The sequence below is a fragment of the Schistocerca nitens genome, chromosome 2, assembly GCF_023898315.1.
Source record: "Schistocerca nitens isolate TAMUIC-IGC-003100 chromosome 2, iqSchNite1.1, whole genome shotgun sequence".
Lineage (NCBI taxonomy): Eukaryota > Metazoa > Arthropoda > Insecta > Orthoptera > Acrididae > Schistocerca > Schistocerca nitens.
Window position 1 is genome coordinate 1051000526 of NC_064615.1, and position 17039 is coordinate 1051017564.

A 17039-nucleotide genomic window follows, 5' to 3' on the forward strand; every position below is an offset into this window, starting at 1 on the left:
GCGTGATGTCCTTAGGTCAGTTAGGTTTAAGTAGTTCTAAGTTCTAGGGGACTGATGACAGAAGTTAAGTCCCATAGTCCTCAGAGCCATTTGAACCTACACTGCCGTTAATACCACAACACAGACGGCTGAGTATGGAGTGATGCCATGGCTGGGAAGCGTGGACTGCTGTTGAATGGTGCAGCATTGCTTTCAGGGCACAGAATCGCGGTCGGAGAGCATTGCTGGAATCTAGGGATGGGCAACAGTCTAATAATATACAGGGTGTTTAAAAACAACGAGTCGATTTCAAAGCTACATATTTATTGATAAAAACATTGTACAGACGTGGAGTGAATTGTAAAATACTCGAAAATTCTTAAGGTTATATATAAGCTATTACAAATGCCCTATGTGTCCACCAGCAGCAGCACGAACAACATCTAGACGATACCTAAATCTGTCATAAACTTTACACACTATAGGTATATACTTTTATAAAAGTTATGGCAGCTGCTACTCTGCTCTTCACCCTGCCAACAGGTAAATGGGAGATGAATACACTTTCCTTCTCATATCCCCGGGCGAAAAAATTGCATGGCGATCTTGTAGACCACGAATGCAGGGCAGTGTCTCGGGTCCCGTGCTGCTGAGGTAGAATGTCGTTGAGAAACTGACGTACGTCGTTGTGGCAGTGTGGTGGAGCTCCATTATGTTGGACGATTAAGTTTGGTGTTGGTGGTAAGTTCCTATTGGACCAAACTGCTGAGGTCATCGGTCCCTAGGCTTACTCACTACTTAATGTAACTTAAACTAACTCACGCTAAGGACAACACACACACCCACAGCCGAGGGAGGACTCGGACACCCGACGTGGGGAGCCGCGCCAACAGTGACAAGGCGCTTCAGAACGGAAAATTAAGTCATTGGAGTCTTCCTGAAGTTTCAGAAAAAGCCAATTCTGCAGCCTTTGAAGACAGATCATTCCAGTCACTGCATTTGCTTCAAAACAGAAGGGACCATACACTTTTTCACGAGAAATGTCACCAAAATGTTCGCTTTAGCTGTGTCTCTTTCGTGCTCAATAATGTCATGAGAGCTGTGGAATCCCCATATGTGCACATTATGTTCATTTATTTTACGGCCAACATGAAATGCTGCTTCATCACTGAAAATTAAATATGATACAAACGTGTTGAATTTCATGCCATCTAATAGAGTATTGCTGAAGTCAACCCCTTTCCTTTAATCGCCGACAGAAAGTTTTAGTCTCTATGATTTATAAACCAGACGACGCCTTAATACTTGCCAAAAAGTCATATGAGGCATTGGCAGTTCGCTGCTTGCACGTCGAGTAGACTTTCGTGGACTCCGCTCAAACCTTCGCCGAATTCCTTCCACCATGTCATCATAAGTGCAAGATCGACTTAGACTCTTAGCTTCTACAAGCATCCTGTCTATTCAAATTGGTGATACCAACGACGGATGTTTTTGGATACAGGCGGATCAGCGGCAAAACACCGACGGAAAACACTCCGGACCGAAATCACTGACTCACTCTTTGCAAGCTGCAGTACACAAAACGCCTACGGTTGAGCGGACACCGTCTTGCTTCTAACTGACTGCTAACTGAGGAGACGCATTGACTGACATATAACGGCGATTTTCTAAAGCTCTAGGCCACGCCTGTTTCGACAGCACTCATTATTTTGGTGTCACATCACATATTTCGTAATTATTCTCATCCAAAATCAGATCATTAGTTTTGAAACACCCTGTATTAGAGAGGTGACATGGTGTAGAGACGTCTGGTTGTGATTGAGGGAACTCTGACGACTCAAAGGTACGTCACCGACATCCTGCTTCCTCAGGTGTCACCTCATGCCACATTATCGCGGTGCCATTTTCAAGTGGGGCACATGGCACATGGCACGAGTCTCTCTGAACTGTGTCCGTTATGTTGCGATACCCTCGTGATCAGCAAGAGCTCCAGAACTGTCGCCAACAGAACATTTGTGGAACCGGCTCGGACATAAGGTCCCTTCTAGTGCCAGCATCCACGATATCAAAGACCACTGACAACAGTCGGGGGCCATCTGTCTCAGCAAAGGATACAATGCCTACATGACACCATTCGCAACCGAATCAGTGCATGCATACATTCCAGAGGAATGCAATATCTTTCTGAAACGGGGGTCCATACTGCCATGTCGTTTGTAAATCTGACTCGCTTTTATAATAACAAATAAAATCACATATCCCTTCAACCTGTAAAGTTTCAGTAATTTCCTCTTTCGCATCTGGGTGCTTAACATTTTTTTTGTCAGGCAGTGTGTATTGTACAAAAATTAGTCGTGATGTGATACAATGTCAATGTTGCTATTCTCTAACTCTAGCGCGAACCGGCCTAGCGACGCACTAAATCGAGTCTTGCGACATGCTCCTCAAGTTATGCGTTGCAGACTGTCGAATTCCCGGTTCAGGTTTCGGACGGCGATTAGTCTTCTTATTAATTTCTATTGCTGTAAATTACCTTAAAAGTAAAAGTTAATAAATTACTTGGTAATGTGTTGTCGACCTGGAAAAAGCGGAACATCGCAGCTGTAATCAGAGCGCTCAATGTGAATGCCGTGACCGTTCGCCGTTGCCAAGCTGCCATAATAATTGGTCAGTTCACTTCTCCTTGCCCTCCTTCTTTTGCAATGTGTTTGGATCCAGAATCCTGAGGCTAGCACTTTTATTTCTTATTTCATCGCACATGATAACCACACCAAAAACAACACTCACCCACCACTTCCCCCTCCCCCCCCCCCCCACACACACAAGCGCGCGCGCGCACACACACACACACACACACTCACACACACACACACACACACACACACACACACACACACACTATGGTGCTGATGATTTACAAGCGTTTCATACACAGCACTAACCACACAGCACCGCACAAGTGAGCGTCACGTATACAGTTATTGTAATCACAGAGATCGGCTTACATCAGAAAGATTCGCACGACATTGCGTGAAGCCGAATTTCAGAAGACTGCAATTCACCGTTTCGAGTGGGTCACCAGAGTCATAAATATTACAGCGTTACGCAGTGTACATGTTCAAAGCCCATCATAGACATAATACTTAATCCGAAATGGTACTGAATGCTTTCTCGGAAACTTATTTTGAGCTATTAATCCAGGAGTGCACTCGAGGTGTAAATGGTTGCGGAAACATACTTGACCTCTTAGCGACAAATAATCCTGAGCAAATAGGAAGCAACAGGAAGCATTAGTGACTACGAGATTGTTATAGTGAGACTGAAAACCTTAACATCTAGACCCATCAAAATTAAAATAAAATTCTTCTATTTAAAAAAGCTGGTAAAAATTCGCATGACACCTAAAAACATTCTCCACTCCTTCGAATCTATGTAAGCGTAGACCAGCCGTGCGTTAAATTCAAAGGAATAGTATCGAAGGCAATTTGGAGATATGTACCATCTAAATTAACAAGAGATGGTACTGATCCCCCATGGTACACAACACAGTCCCGAACACCGTTGCAGAATCAACAAATGAAGCGTGCCAAATTTGAAGGAACACAAAAGTCACAAGATCGGCAAAGCTTTACAGAAGCTCGAAATTAGCGCGAACTTCAATTCGAGACGCTTTTAATAGTTTACACATGGAAATCGTGTCTCGAAATCTTACAGAAAACCCAGAGAGATTCTGGTCGTATGTAAATAGCATCAGCGGTAAGAGACAATCAATACCTTCAGTGCGCGATAACAATAGTGATGTTACTAATGACAGCGTCACAAAGCAGAGCTACTGAACATGGTTCTCCGGAGTTCATTTAACAAAGAAAACGAAGTAAACATCAATAACTCAGTAGCTTTCCTAGGCGTAGGGCAAAAGTCTAAATCACTTAAGAAAGGCAAGGCCTCCGGTTCAAATCGTGTACCAGTCAGATTCCTTTCAGATTATGCTGATACCATAGCTCCATACTTAACAGTCATATACAGCCATCGCACGTCGAAAGATACATATCTAAAGACTGGAAGGCTCCAAAGTTCACGCCAATACTCAAGAAATGTTAATAGCGGTAATCCACTGATTTACTGACCCATATAACTAACTTCGATTTGCGGTAGAATTTTGAAATAAGTATTGTGATAATCATTATGAATTATCTCTAAGAAAACGATTTATTGAGAAACACGGATTTAGAAAATACCATTCCTGTGTAACACTACTAGCTGTTTATTCTCTCGAAGTAATTAATGCAATGTACAGGGAATGTCAGACTGATTCCATGTTTTTAGATTTCCAGAAGATTTTCGATACTGCTCCTCTCAAGCTAATTCTAATCAGACTGCGTGCTTATGGACTATTGACTCACTTGAGCGACTGGATTCGTGATTTCCTTCAGAAAGATCACAGGTTGTAATAGTTGGCGGAAAGTCATCGAGTGAAACAGAAGTACCCCAAAGATGTCTGGTTTGCCCTCTGCTGTTCCTAATCTACATAACCAGACAATGTTAACGGCACTCTTAGTATGTTAGCAGATGATGCTGACATTTACCGTCTTGTGAAGTCACCAAATAATCAAAATCATTCGCAAAGTGATTCAGACAAGATACCTGTGTGGTGCGAAACGCGACAGTTCACTATAAAAAATGAACAGTGTGGAGTCATACATATGAGTAATACGAAAAATTCGCTACGTTTAGGTTACACGATTGATCACACAAATCTGAAGGACATAAATTCAACTAGATTCTTAGTGATAACAGTTACGAATAACTTAAACTGGAACGATCTCATAGATAATGTTATGGGTAAAGAAAAGCAAAGACTGCAGTTTATTGGAAGATCACACAGAAATTGCTTGTCCATCCTCTTCTGGAGTACTGCTGTACGGTATGGAATCCTCATCAGACGGTACTGGCGGGATACATAGGAAAAATAAGGGCAGCTCGCTTTGTATTGTCGCGAAATACGGGTGAGAGCACCATGGATAATACGAGAACTATGGTGGTAGTCATTAAAGCACAGATGTTTTCTGTTGCCGCAGAATCTTCTCCGACAGTGAAAATAATTTGTTTGCGCTCACCTAAATAATGAGAAATGACCATTATAATAAGAAAGAGAAATCAGAGTTCACACAGAAAGATTTAATTGATCGTTTCTCCCGTGCTATCCGGGAGGAGAACAACAGAGAAACAGCTTGATGATCGGTCGGTAAACCCTCTGCCAGGAACTTAATTGTGAAATGTAGATTAATCATGTAGATGTATATCTAGTGATGTAGTGCAGTGGTTGGCGTATAAATACGAGGTTCGATAAAACCTCTGTCAGGTATTTAATTGTGAATTGTAGTTTAATGATGTAGATGTACATTTAGTGATGTAGTGCAGTGGTAGCGTATAAATACGAGGTGTAGAAGGTCATAAGTCTGAATATCATCAAATGTACATAAACTTTTTAATTCTGAATCTACTGAAAATAGTTTGATTATTACGGGTATTTTTATTCAATGAATTTGTTAGGTGTGTTTTTTATTTCTAATACTTTGCCGCATCATTTACTTTTTTGTTTGCTCTTATTTTTCTCCTGTCACCTATGAATGTGACTGTGCCGCCTATAATCGTCAACCAAGTGCCAACCATGATTGCTCATTGGTTGGCATCATTTACTTTTTTGTTTGCTCTTATTTTTCTCCTGTCACCTATGAATGTGACTGTGCCGCCTATAATCGTCAACCAAGTGCCAACCATGATTGCTCATTGGTTGGTAACATTGGTAACCCAGCAGCAAGTGAAACCACTATATGGATACTTTCAGGTAAACAATGACAGCGAGAAATTACAGTTTGCTTTTAGCGCTGAAACAGAAATTTTTATGTCTTCAGTTTTCTCATAAAGGTTTGTTTTAATAGCCTTGAAAGTGATAGTGATTTTATTTCTGCCACATATTGCTGACCACCGTTATCTTGCATACATTGAATATCACGAGGTTGCAGTTAAGTTAGGACATGAGTTTAAAATTCAGGGCTACAAAAAGCGTTATCAGCCGCAGTTCAGTCATTGGTCACCAAAAAGCAGCTGTCAACAGAGCTCGTATTTCCAACACACTCCGCGGCCGCCGCTTGCAACATTGCTCCGCGTTAAACATTAAAATAATTTGTAATGTGACTCACCCTCTTACGGTGTGCCGCCTATAATCGACCGGTAATCGGCAGCTGATGTGGCAACACTGCAGAGGCAAGTGACAAATGTTAACCGTTAATCAATTTTATTTGGACTATAGCTTCATAAGTCCTCCACATGAAATTGACTAATCCTCATTTCACAGCTCTCCTTTACAGGCCCATCTGTTGCAACACATGACGCCTGTGTTCTCCTGCCTTTGAAAACATCTGGCCAGTGTCCCTTAACTGACGCCTGGCTTAAATCCCCTGTATTTCGTTCATTATAAAAATACACCTGATGTACAAAAACACAAGTTCTATGATTGGTCAGCATCCGTAACTCTCGTATACTGGTGTCGTTCCGCTATTGGAAGTAGGTTCAACTTACCCTATATGATCGAACGTATCTGTACTGGACACCTGGCTAAAAATGACTTACAAATTCGTGACGCCATCCACCGGCAATGCTGGAATTCAGTATGGGATTTGTGCACTCTTAGCCTTGATGATAGCTTCCGCTTCGCAGGCATACGTTCAATCAGGTGGTGGAAGGTTTCTTGGGGAATGACAGACCATTCTTCACGGAGTGCTGTACTGAGGAGGTATCGATGTCGGACGGTGAGGCCTGACACGAAGTCTGCGTTCCTAAACATCCCAAGCGTGTTTTATAGGATTCAGGTCAGGACTCTGTGCAGGCCCCCTTCTTGAAAAACACGACCATACCATAACACCACCGCCTCCGAATTTTACACTACACACGCTGGCAAATGACGATCACCGGGCATTCGCCATACCCACCCTCTGCTATCGGATCTCCACATGGAGCACTGTGATTCGTCACTCCAAACAACGTTTTTCCTCTGTTCAGTCGACCAATGTTTACCCTCCTTACACCAAGCGAGGCGTCGTTTGCCATTTACCGGCGTGATGTGTGACTTAGGAGCAACCGCTCGACTAGATATCCAAGATTGCTGACCTCCCACCTAACTGTCATAGTTATTGCAGTGGATCCTGATGCAGTCTGGATTTCTTGTATGATGGTCTGGATAGATGTCTGCCTATTACACATTACGACCCTCTTCGACTGTCGGCGGTCTCTGTCAGTCAACAGACGGGGTCAGCCTGTACGCTTTTGTCCTTTATGTGCCCCTTCAAGTTTACACTTCACTATCACGTCGGAAACAGTGGACCTAAGGATGTTTAGGAGTGTGGAAACCTCGCGTACAGACGTATCGCACAAGTGACACACAATCACCTGACCACGTTCGAAGTCCGTGAGTTCCGCGGAGCGCCCCATTCTGGTCTCACGATGTCTAATGACTCCTGAGGTTGCTGATATCGAGTACCTACCAGTAATGCACTTATTATGAAAAACATATGTGTTTGGGGATGTTAGGATATTTTTGATCACATAGTCCATGTATTAGATGTCTTATTACTATGTCATTGTAAATGAAACCTTTGGACATTCTGATATATTAACAGTTATCAATGTTTTTTTAAATCATGCTTGAGCTACGTAATTCCTATTTAAAAAATCTGAAAATCTGTACGGTCATAGTCTCCTTAACGCTACTAGTGCTCTGATTGAATCGCTGTTAAAATATATTGTGAAAATGAATGACACTACCTCCTGCTTCGTAGTGAAACATGCGTGCGGAAGACCGTTAATGACGAGCTTCAAGTTGTTCTTAATGTTTATCACAAGCTTTCAGGGAAAAATCAGCTCTAGCGTTTTCCGAGAAACACTATGTGTTAAATAATGTTTGCTGAGTAAATTATATGCGTGGCGTAATCGTTAGCGTCGTAGCATATTCCTCATTTATGCTTTGGGGCGGCAGTTCGAAGCTTGTTGAAGTATACAATTTTTTTCGGTTTGAATTCGTAGACCATTTAAATATGAAATTCATCAAATATATGTTAATTAACTTATACATAAACATCATTTTTCAAGAAAACTCATGTCTTCTAAATTACATATCGCTCGCAGAACTCAGGTTTTCGTTGCAAATATAAATTCTTAAGTATCGATATTTTATAAAAGATTGTTAAAGATTGCTGAAGTTAAGAAAACGTTATACAAACAATTTTTTGGAGATAAAATGAAAAATCAAACAATTTTTATTTGATTATGTCCATTGTTTTCTAGGACAGATGTGGCCTCTTGCGAGCCAGAATGATGACCTGGAAAACAATTTTCACGGCGTCGAGCACACTGTAGAAATGCTAAATTTTTACAGTTGTCACCCACCGTAACACTGCTATCCGTTATCTACATAGCAGTACTGAAATGTATTCCTCGGAGTCCGACATGGGTGGAGTTCGGAGATTACCACACGACTGATTGTAACACGCTCTGTGTCTTAAATATTTAACTACATGGGAAATCAGCAGTGCGTTATTACGCCACGCGTAGCTCATGCAGAAAAATTACCCTCGTTAAAGTCAGAAATTTTCATCAGTCTTGTTTTTAATTGCAAACCTACGTTGGCTAAGGTCGAGGGTATGTTATGTTTTCCATCAGGTCACATACGTAGTTTATGTCCTGAGTTTTGCCATACATAATTTCCTTCTGTTTCAAAATTAAAAGGTATTCAAAGCTAAATTGTTCTTCCCTCGTCTCTTTTCTTCTTACTTTACTGCAACTATTCACATCACTGCAGCTTACCTATATCGCTTGCCTGGCCAGTACTGTCCACGTAAATGCGCCAGTAAGGCTGTTGCCCCGTATTGTCACTGAGTCGATGTACGCGATAACGCACAGCATAATATGTATCCTCATTATCGTACTTGACTGTACTAGAGAAAGCTTGATTTCCACTCCACGTGGAACGACATCCTATTAGGTTTCAGCTGACGCGGAAGAATACGTACAGTAATCTTTACATGAGGTTTATTCTTGTGATGTACGGAGTATAGCACTCATACTTTACAATCCACTTCTCAGCCAATACTATAGCACTCCGTCATTAGGCCACAAGTGGCCCATCGGGACCATCCGACCGCCGTGTCATCCTCACTGAGGATGCGGATAGGAGGGGCGTGTGGTCAGCACACCGCTCTCCCGGTCGTTACGATGTTTGACCGGAGCCGCTACAATTCGGTCGAGTAGCTCCTCACTTGGCATCACGAATCTGAGTGCACCCCGAAAAATGGCAGCAGCACATTGCCGCACGGATAGTCACCCATCCAAGTGCCGGCCACGCCCGACAGCGCTTAACTTCGGTGATCTGACGGGAACCGGTGTATCCACTGCGGCAAACCCGTTGCCTCAGCCAATACTACCTACAATAAAAATTCAAGAAGCAAAATATGTACAGTGCATCGTGACGGGAATCGTGACAACTTGCGGACTTTAACAGACGAAAACGTTTGTATTTGTTATTCGTTAACTACGTATAAACAGCACAGCAATGAAGAACATACACCTCCCGAAAACTGTCATCGAATCCCCATTCGCGACATTAAGGGGCATTTCTCACTTGTCTGACGGTGATTACCCAATAAAGAATTGAAAACAACGGCAGAAAAGTAACACAACTGAGACGATTTATCAGAGACTGCGACCGCGGTTGCTATTTTTCTTCGCATCACTACTGCCTAATAAAATCAGAAGAATTCCACGAATAAGACAACATGGGACAGTCTAAAATAGAAATGTGTGAAAAGGAACATAGGGAAAACAGTATATCTTTTCTCAGGGAACGAAATTCGCTGCTCTTAAAGTTTGTCTTACAGCCTAGGAACATGGAACAGTATGTTTATAAAATCCGATATTGTCCCAGCGGTTACAGTTTGCAGCGTTTATTGAATAAGTAAACTGCAGGCAAATGATGTCTCAGCATTTAAACGAAGGGAAAGAATTGAAGCAATACCAGTTTCGGAAGAAAGGACGTCTTGCTGATACATGCCCTAGCTAATCTGTCATAGGGAAAAGTGGCAATGTGAAAGAAAGGTACCTGAGACCTACTTACAGATCACACATTCAGCGGGCTCTGTGCGTCATTGTTTCTGTTTTCGAGAATGAAATACTGCAAACCGACGGTCAGTGCTGTAAACGAGTATCTAATTATTCTGAAATGTGACGACTGTTGAAAAATAATTTAAATAACTTCGATGAGGTGTTGCTAGGTATAGGAAGCAAATTACGATGCTCTGGAAATCATAGTTAAAGGATTTATATTAGTAATGCTGTCAGAGTGCAAGTAGTTTCGGGCAAGGTATTACAGTAATTTAAGGACGTCATCTTAAAAATATTTCAATTTTCCGATATGGACACTTGTCAACAGCAGTTCTTACAGTAAGTTCCTTACGCAGGCGTATTATAGTATGCCGTGCGATGCTAATGAAGAGAATGTGTGAAACATCCAACATGTAGCTGTGCTACAAACTGTGCTTCCCAATTGCTCACAATATCACCGTTTCAGCGGATGATAAGTGGGGCTTTTAGTGTGGTGTCACCGCCAGACACCACACTTTCTAGGTGGTAGTCTTTAAATCGGCCGCGGTCCGTTAGTATACGTCGGACCCGCGTGTCGCCACTATCAGTGATTGCAGACCGAGCGCCGCCACACGGCAGGTCTAGAGAGTCTTCCTAGCACTCGCCCCAGTTGTACAGCCGACTTTGCTAGCGATGGTTCACTGACAAAATACGCTCTCATTTGCCGAGACAATATTTAGAATAGCCTTCAGCTATGTCATTTGCTACGACCTAGCAAGGCGCCATTATCAGTTGCTATTGATATTGTAAATAATGTACAGACAAGAGCTACGTTCAACATTATGGATTAAAGTTAAGTATTCCACCATCTGCTTCCGTTTTTCTAAGTTCTAATTTTCTTGTCCTGTTCCAGACCTCACTCCAGCCTGCGTTAGCTTAAACGCGTGCCTTTCGGCTTCCTCTAAACTTCGTGGGTTGGCTCTCCTGCCAATCCACAACATTTAGTTTTATTCTGGCCAACACGGAAGCTTCCGATCACACACGAATTAGAGGCGGTCGAAATGTTTGCATTCTGCTCTGACTTGTGTACGGACTGGACTTCATGATGATATGTTGTTGGTGCATGTAGTTTGCCAAAGTCTTGCAAACTTCTGTACCGAAAAGAAAGGGCGGCAAGGCCGTCTGTCGACCTTATTGAGTAGGTGCAGCATTCCATTGTCGAGAACCGTCACTTCTGGATTATTTTAAACACAACAATCATTTGGCACACCTCTTGAAATTGTGACGAAGTGTTTCGAACTAAATGTGCTTTACAATCAGCGTAAAAATTTAGTAAGGTCTTATGGGACCAAACTGCTGAGGTCGTCGGTACCTCAGCTTACACGCTATTTAATCTAACTTAAAGTAACTTACGCTAAGGACGGCACACACACCCATGACCAAAGGGAGGACTCGAACCTCCGACGGGGGCTTCCGCGTCAATCAGCGTAGTTGTACTAATCTTCGACAATGGTCACACACAAAGGCATCATATTTTGTGACACAGTTCCGCTGTATAGTGTTTTGACCTTCCTTCATACAGTGCAGACATCCACCCGACTACTTTATATTTTTCCTTTCATCTATCGTCACTTCTAACGTTTCCGTACTGACGAATGCTCTCAGACGGGTGTCACATATTGGTTCCGATTACAATAGGCACATTTCTGTTACACAGGAATATAAAGTGGTTCTATCGGTTCAAGCACCTCAGTTCTATTGGTGAGTATACTGAGCAGTAGCTGAATTTTTAGTGGTAACTGCTTCGAGGAAATTAGACGTTTTAATTTTAATAGCTCTGCAGCCTCTTATATTCTGGATGACTGGTAACCTACTTCTTCGAGCGTAGGACTCTGCTAAAAATTACATCTCAAGAGCAAATTATCTAGTCTCAGAAAGTGGTTTATTAAAAAACAGTCTTTTATTACATTGTTTTTGTTCGAATACGGCAGCTCCTTATTGCAAAGTGGCAGATTTGTGAGTTGTGTTATGAAACTGAACTACAGTCTTCAGTAGATAGACAAAGCTCTGATCTATAAAGCTATGATCTAAAATATCAATTATAATGCCCTTGTATTCAATTAAAAACGGGATCTGATCACAAGAAATCAAAGAAATCGTAAGAGCAACACATACACTTCCGCAGTGCGCAATGGTAAACGAATTTGGCAAATGCTGATAAAGTCCTACCCAAAAATCATATAATGTGGATACTTCCGGCTTACAGCCAAAAGTAGTGCTCTGAATATGTTTCCTCGTGACTGTAATTACTGAACATTGACTCAAAAACGTTTATCACTGAAATACTTCGGCAAGTCAGTTTGAACATGACGTAATTCGAAAGCAAGTCCTGCACACATTATTGAAAATGGGATACGCGTTAATACCATGTACTCTACAAAATGCTTCACTGCTATACGAAGAAACAAACTATTTAGTTTCTCACAGGGGTCTCAATACCGGAAGATGGTTCAAATGGCTCTGAGCACTATGAGACTTAACTTCTGAGGTCATCAGTCGCCTAGAACTTAGAACTACTTAAACCTAACTAACCTAATGACATCACACACATCCATGCCCGATGCAGAATTCGAACCTGCGACCGTAGCGGTCGCGCGGTTCCAGACTGTAGCGCCTAGAACCGCTCGGCCACCCTGGCCGGCATTCCGGAATAGCGTCTAAATTCACGTTAATGTATCTGTGTATTACTTATTATTTATTATTAATGAACCGAAATAGTTGTGTACGAATGAAAAATCTGAATACTCGCAAACTGACTTACCATTTATGAGACAAAGATTTTAGCAACAGGTGTCGACAACATGGCGGCACGTCGGCGTGAAGCTATCTTGTATCAGAGAATAAATTAATGGATAAGGAAGAACAAAGCAATAAACAGGACTACTAAATACAGTTAGTATATTGTACTCAGACTGTGCAAATAGATAACAAAAACTTTATCAGTAGACGTAATTTGAAGTTCTAGTAAAAGTTACAACTTCCATAGGCACGTTTTCGAGAAGGGCAATAAACTACTCATAATGCAGAAGAGGCTGGTAGGATTGGAAACAGAAGACAATGGATTGAACACATAAACTCGATCCCAAAAATTAGTTTCTAGTTTACGAAAACGGGCGAGCTGAATCTTTGTGACGCCACGCGCATAAATATCACAGTACGTTACAAGACACTGCAAGTTCTGCTCTGATTACAAAATGTTCATTCAAATATTTACGTGACGCGACTGAAATCACAAGCACGCTACCTGGTGACCTTCACATCAAAAGTAGTTGGAAAGATCTCACCAGGAAAGTACTTGTGCTCGAACAAACACAAATACACCAAAATCGTTTGAGAAATAATGTAAAGGTCTCTTATTGCACTAGTGATACTCCCGCATCTGCAAAACTTTGCAGTCGTCCGTTAGAGGCCTCTGCCTATGCCATGCCGCATTGCACACTGACCTGCCGGTACGCCAGTCGGGACCAGTAGGGACGGTGCAGTGTGCCTCTGAAGTTGCGTTTTGTGACATTATTTGTGTATTGAAGCGTCAGATGGCTCGGCGATTGGTACTCAGTCCTGCAAATGTATTGCGATTGGTTGAGATGAGGTTACGAAGAACCCCTCTTCGTGAAGATGGTATCGGTGTAGAAGACGAATCATTCGCATATTTTCTGGTATCTATTATAGTGCAGAAAAATGATCATACGTTAGAAACAGATACTGTTGTAACACTAACACTTAATGATGATGATAGGTATGATAATGACGAACAACTAATTGCAAACGCTAGTGCTACGGCAAGTGCGGGAAGAGGCGATGGAAGCAGTAATAGTGAACACCAACCAAGAAGTATCACCACGGCGTTTGATGACAACACACTGGAGAACATGTACGATGATTATTACATAAGAGGTTTCGACACATACGGCAAGCTTCTGAAAAGATACCCTAAACTGAAGTCTAAAAGCAATATTAAAAACATACTGGATTGCGTGGCAAAGAAAAGAGAAGGAAATGCAGTTTTAAAAGGAAATCGTACACTGCTGTTCAAGACCATCAAGGAGCGTGTAATGGCGAAATTCGATGAAGCGCGAGAATGCGGTTCCGCCGTTCATTATTGGAATTTACAACATTGGGCAATGGACGTAGCCAGAAATCTCGGGTGTACTAACTTTACAGCTTCGCTAGGATTTATTACTAATTTTTAAAGGAGTTTAGGATAACATCACGCCGTATCACTATGCTCCAAGCACGAAAAGATAAGGATGACGAAGAAGAGCTGACTGAAAGAGCTCAAACGTTTGTCGCTGACGTCAATGAGCATATCACGAGAGAAAACATCGATATTAGTTCTGTATGGAACTGTGATCAGAGTCAGTTCAACTATGAACTTTCTTGTGACAGAACACTATCCATGAAAGTATCGCGATGTTGCAAATCAGTTAACTGTGCAACACATACTTACACGATCGATGTTACTATATCAATGGACGGACGATTGGCAGACAAACTCTATATTTGCTTCAAAGAATCCAGTGGAAAGTTTGGACCCCGCGTGTCAAGGGAAATAGAAACGCGGTGCCCTCCAAATGTCGTCGTCGATGCAAGTGTGAGTGGGAAGATGACGAAACAACATCTGAAGACGTTTTTTCTGTCAATTTCGAATCCACATTTGTCGAGAAAGTCATTAGTACTTTGTGACTTCTGGTCTGGACATAAGGATGAACGAGTACTACTGGAAGCATCTGGCGGAAAACATGTAGATTTAAAAATCATTCCGCCTAAAACTACGAGTACAAAATATGCACAACCTCTGGATGTGTATTTCTTCAGGCAATATAAAATACATGCCAAGAGAATAACAGACTTCATTAAACTACGTTCCAGTAATATGCAGCCGAAATTGCACGACAGATTTTTTACCATGAATATGCATTCTGTCGTTTACAATCAGTTATCTGCGGGAGTATACAGACCAATGCTTCGCTACGCGTGGCAGAACGCTGGCTACGATATTGGTGAACCAGAGAACAACTTCAAAAGTGTCACTGACGTGGCGTTCGACACTGATATTGTAGAATGTGCAAATACGCCATACGATCAACTTGCATTTCTTCACTGTGCGTTTTGCAGTAATTCGTATTGCTCGGAGCATTTTATTGACATTCCGCATTTACATTTATAGCTAAGATTGCTGTATTGCGTATGGCGTCTACAATTACATCTACAGTGATATGTAGAGCATGACTGCAGAGTTTTGCAGAAAAACGGCACCCATCAGCACATTCAGAGGTACATAATGGTCCTGTAACCAAAAGTTCATACAGATCTCTTTGTTCGAGCCCAAGTACTTTCCTGGTCAGTCAAAATCTCCACCACTGCAGTCCTCCGAAACACATCGGACCGACGTCTAAAATAGAACGATTCATAGAAATACACAGCAACGCACGGTAGCGAAGTATATTACGTATCTGCAGCACTTCTTCCTTTCCCATTTCACATCACGTTATTGCATTAGCCAAGGTACTTAATTTCTCTATATTTATTGTGAAGGTCATTGCTAATGCTGTATCTTACAGGGCTCCTCTACATTCTGTGAATTTCAAGAGCGTTAATTTCGTTATTTTCAGTCGGACTGTTTCAGCGTCTGCCGGCCTCGGTGGTCTCGCGGTTCTAGGCGCGCAGTCCGGAACCGTGCGACTGCTACGGTCGCAGGTTCGAATTCTGCCTCGGGCATGGATGTGTGTGATGTCCTTAGGTTAGTTAGGTTTAAGTAGTTCTAAGTTCTAGGGGACTAATAACCACAGCAGTTGAGTCCCATAGTGCTCAGAGCCATTTTGATTCAGCGTCTTCTACTTTAATGTAAACAAATCCGTAGAAGAATCAAACATCCAGAAAACACCTTCTCTCCTATGTTCACTCCTATGTTCGTAGAAGAGTTTGAAGAAAATTATTTTTATACAACACCGAGAACTGCAAAAAAACCAACACTACTAATGCTTTTGTGTTGAACATTGTGTCTTTCTCTTCTCTTAGCCGTGTTTCTGATAAAGAGAAATAGTACAAAAGTATTCCGAAACAAATATAATCGGTACCATTCTCCGCGAATATCCCAATGAATATCACCCTATCGACTGTTATTTTCATGTTATACGGTTGGGTTTAGTCGTATCTGACATCAGTCGTCGACGCCAATGATACTCGCCTGGGACGGCGTCCTCTCCCCCATAGATACGCTCGCTGTATAACTCCTTGCCGCTAAAAAGATCTTCATCCAGCTTGCGACTTGGGAATAGCGTTGCCCCTGGAAACGGAAACGTCTGAGTGTGACGAAAGTACCACTAAAGCTGTCGGGAATGCAAAGTAGCTGAAGTACATTTGCAACAAACCCACCAAGCACACACGCAGCGAGAGCTAATAGCGCTAACGTATCTCGTAGCATACTGACCGGCATCGTGATGACGTCAAAGTGTGTGCTCCAGTTTATATAGAACGTCAAGTGGCATTAGCTAATGTTATCAACAGTTCAGATACCAATCTTCGCTCTTTGAAAGTGGGTAAAGAAGTGTAAAATGATGTCTTATTAAATGCCAGATGTTATTGTTATTTCAGTTAAGATTTTAATGAGCTGTTTTCAATGTGGCTCAATTCTGGGACGTTAGAATGTGACTGTTGACCACTTAATGTGATTGTGATAAGCAAATATTTGCAATGATGCGTGGAACTACATGAATTCGCCATTTATTTCACCATTTAGAATCATTACGTCTAATCTTGAAGCTAAGTGTCTTATTGACGGATATGAAATCTTCGATTTTGAGGCGATATAAGGCGAGTTCTCGCAGGCTACAGAAGACAGAGACACTTTCGAGAGATCTGTTTTC

The 17039-nt window shown here is 41.9% G+C and overlaps 1 protein-coding gene across 1 annotated transcript in view; it reads right to left on the reverse strand.

Annotated features, from left to right (window-relative positions):
- The window catches only part of LOC126234777 (chymotrypsin-like elastase family member 1), a 65563-nt gene extending 48940 nt beyond the window's left edge, over positions 1-16623 (reverse strand). Inside the window, exons 1-2 of the mRNA XM_049943526.1 lie at positions 16549-16623; positions 16361-16459 (exon numbers count right to left, since the gene is read on the reverse strand). Coding sequence (XP_049799483.1) covers positions 16361-16459; positions 16549-16609 — 160 coding nt within the window. The 5' untranslated portion in view covers positions 16610-16623. The remainder of the gene's footprint in view (positions 1-16360; positions 16460-16548) is intronic.
- Between the last annotated feature and the right edge of the window lie 416 nt (positions 16624-17039).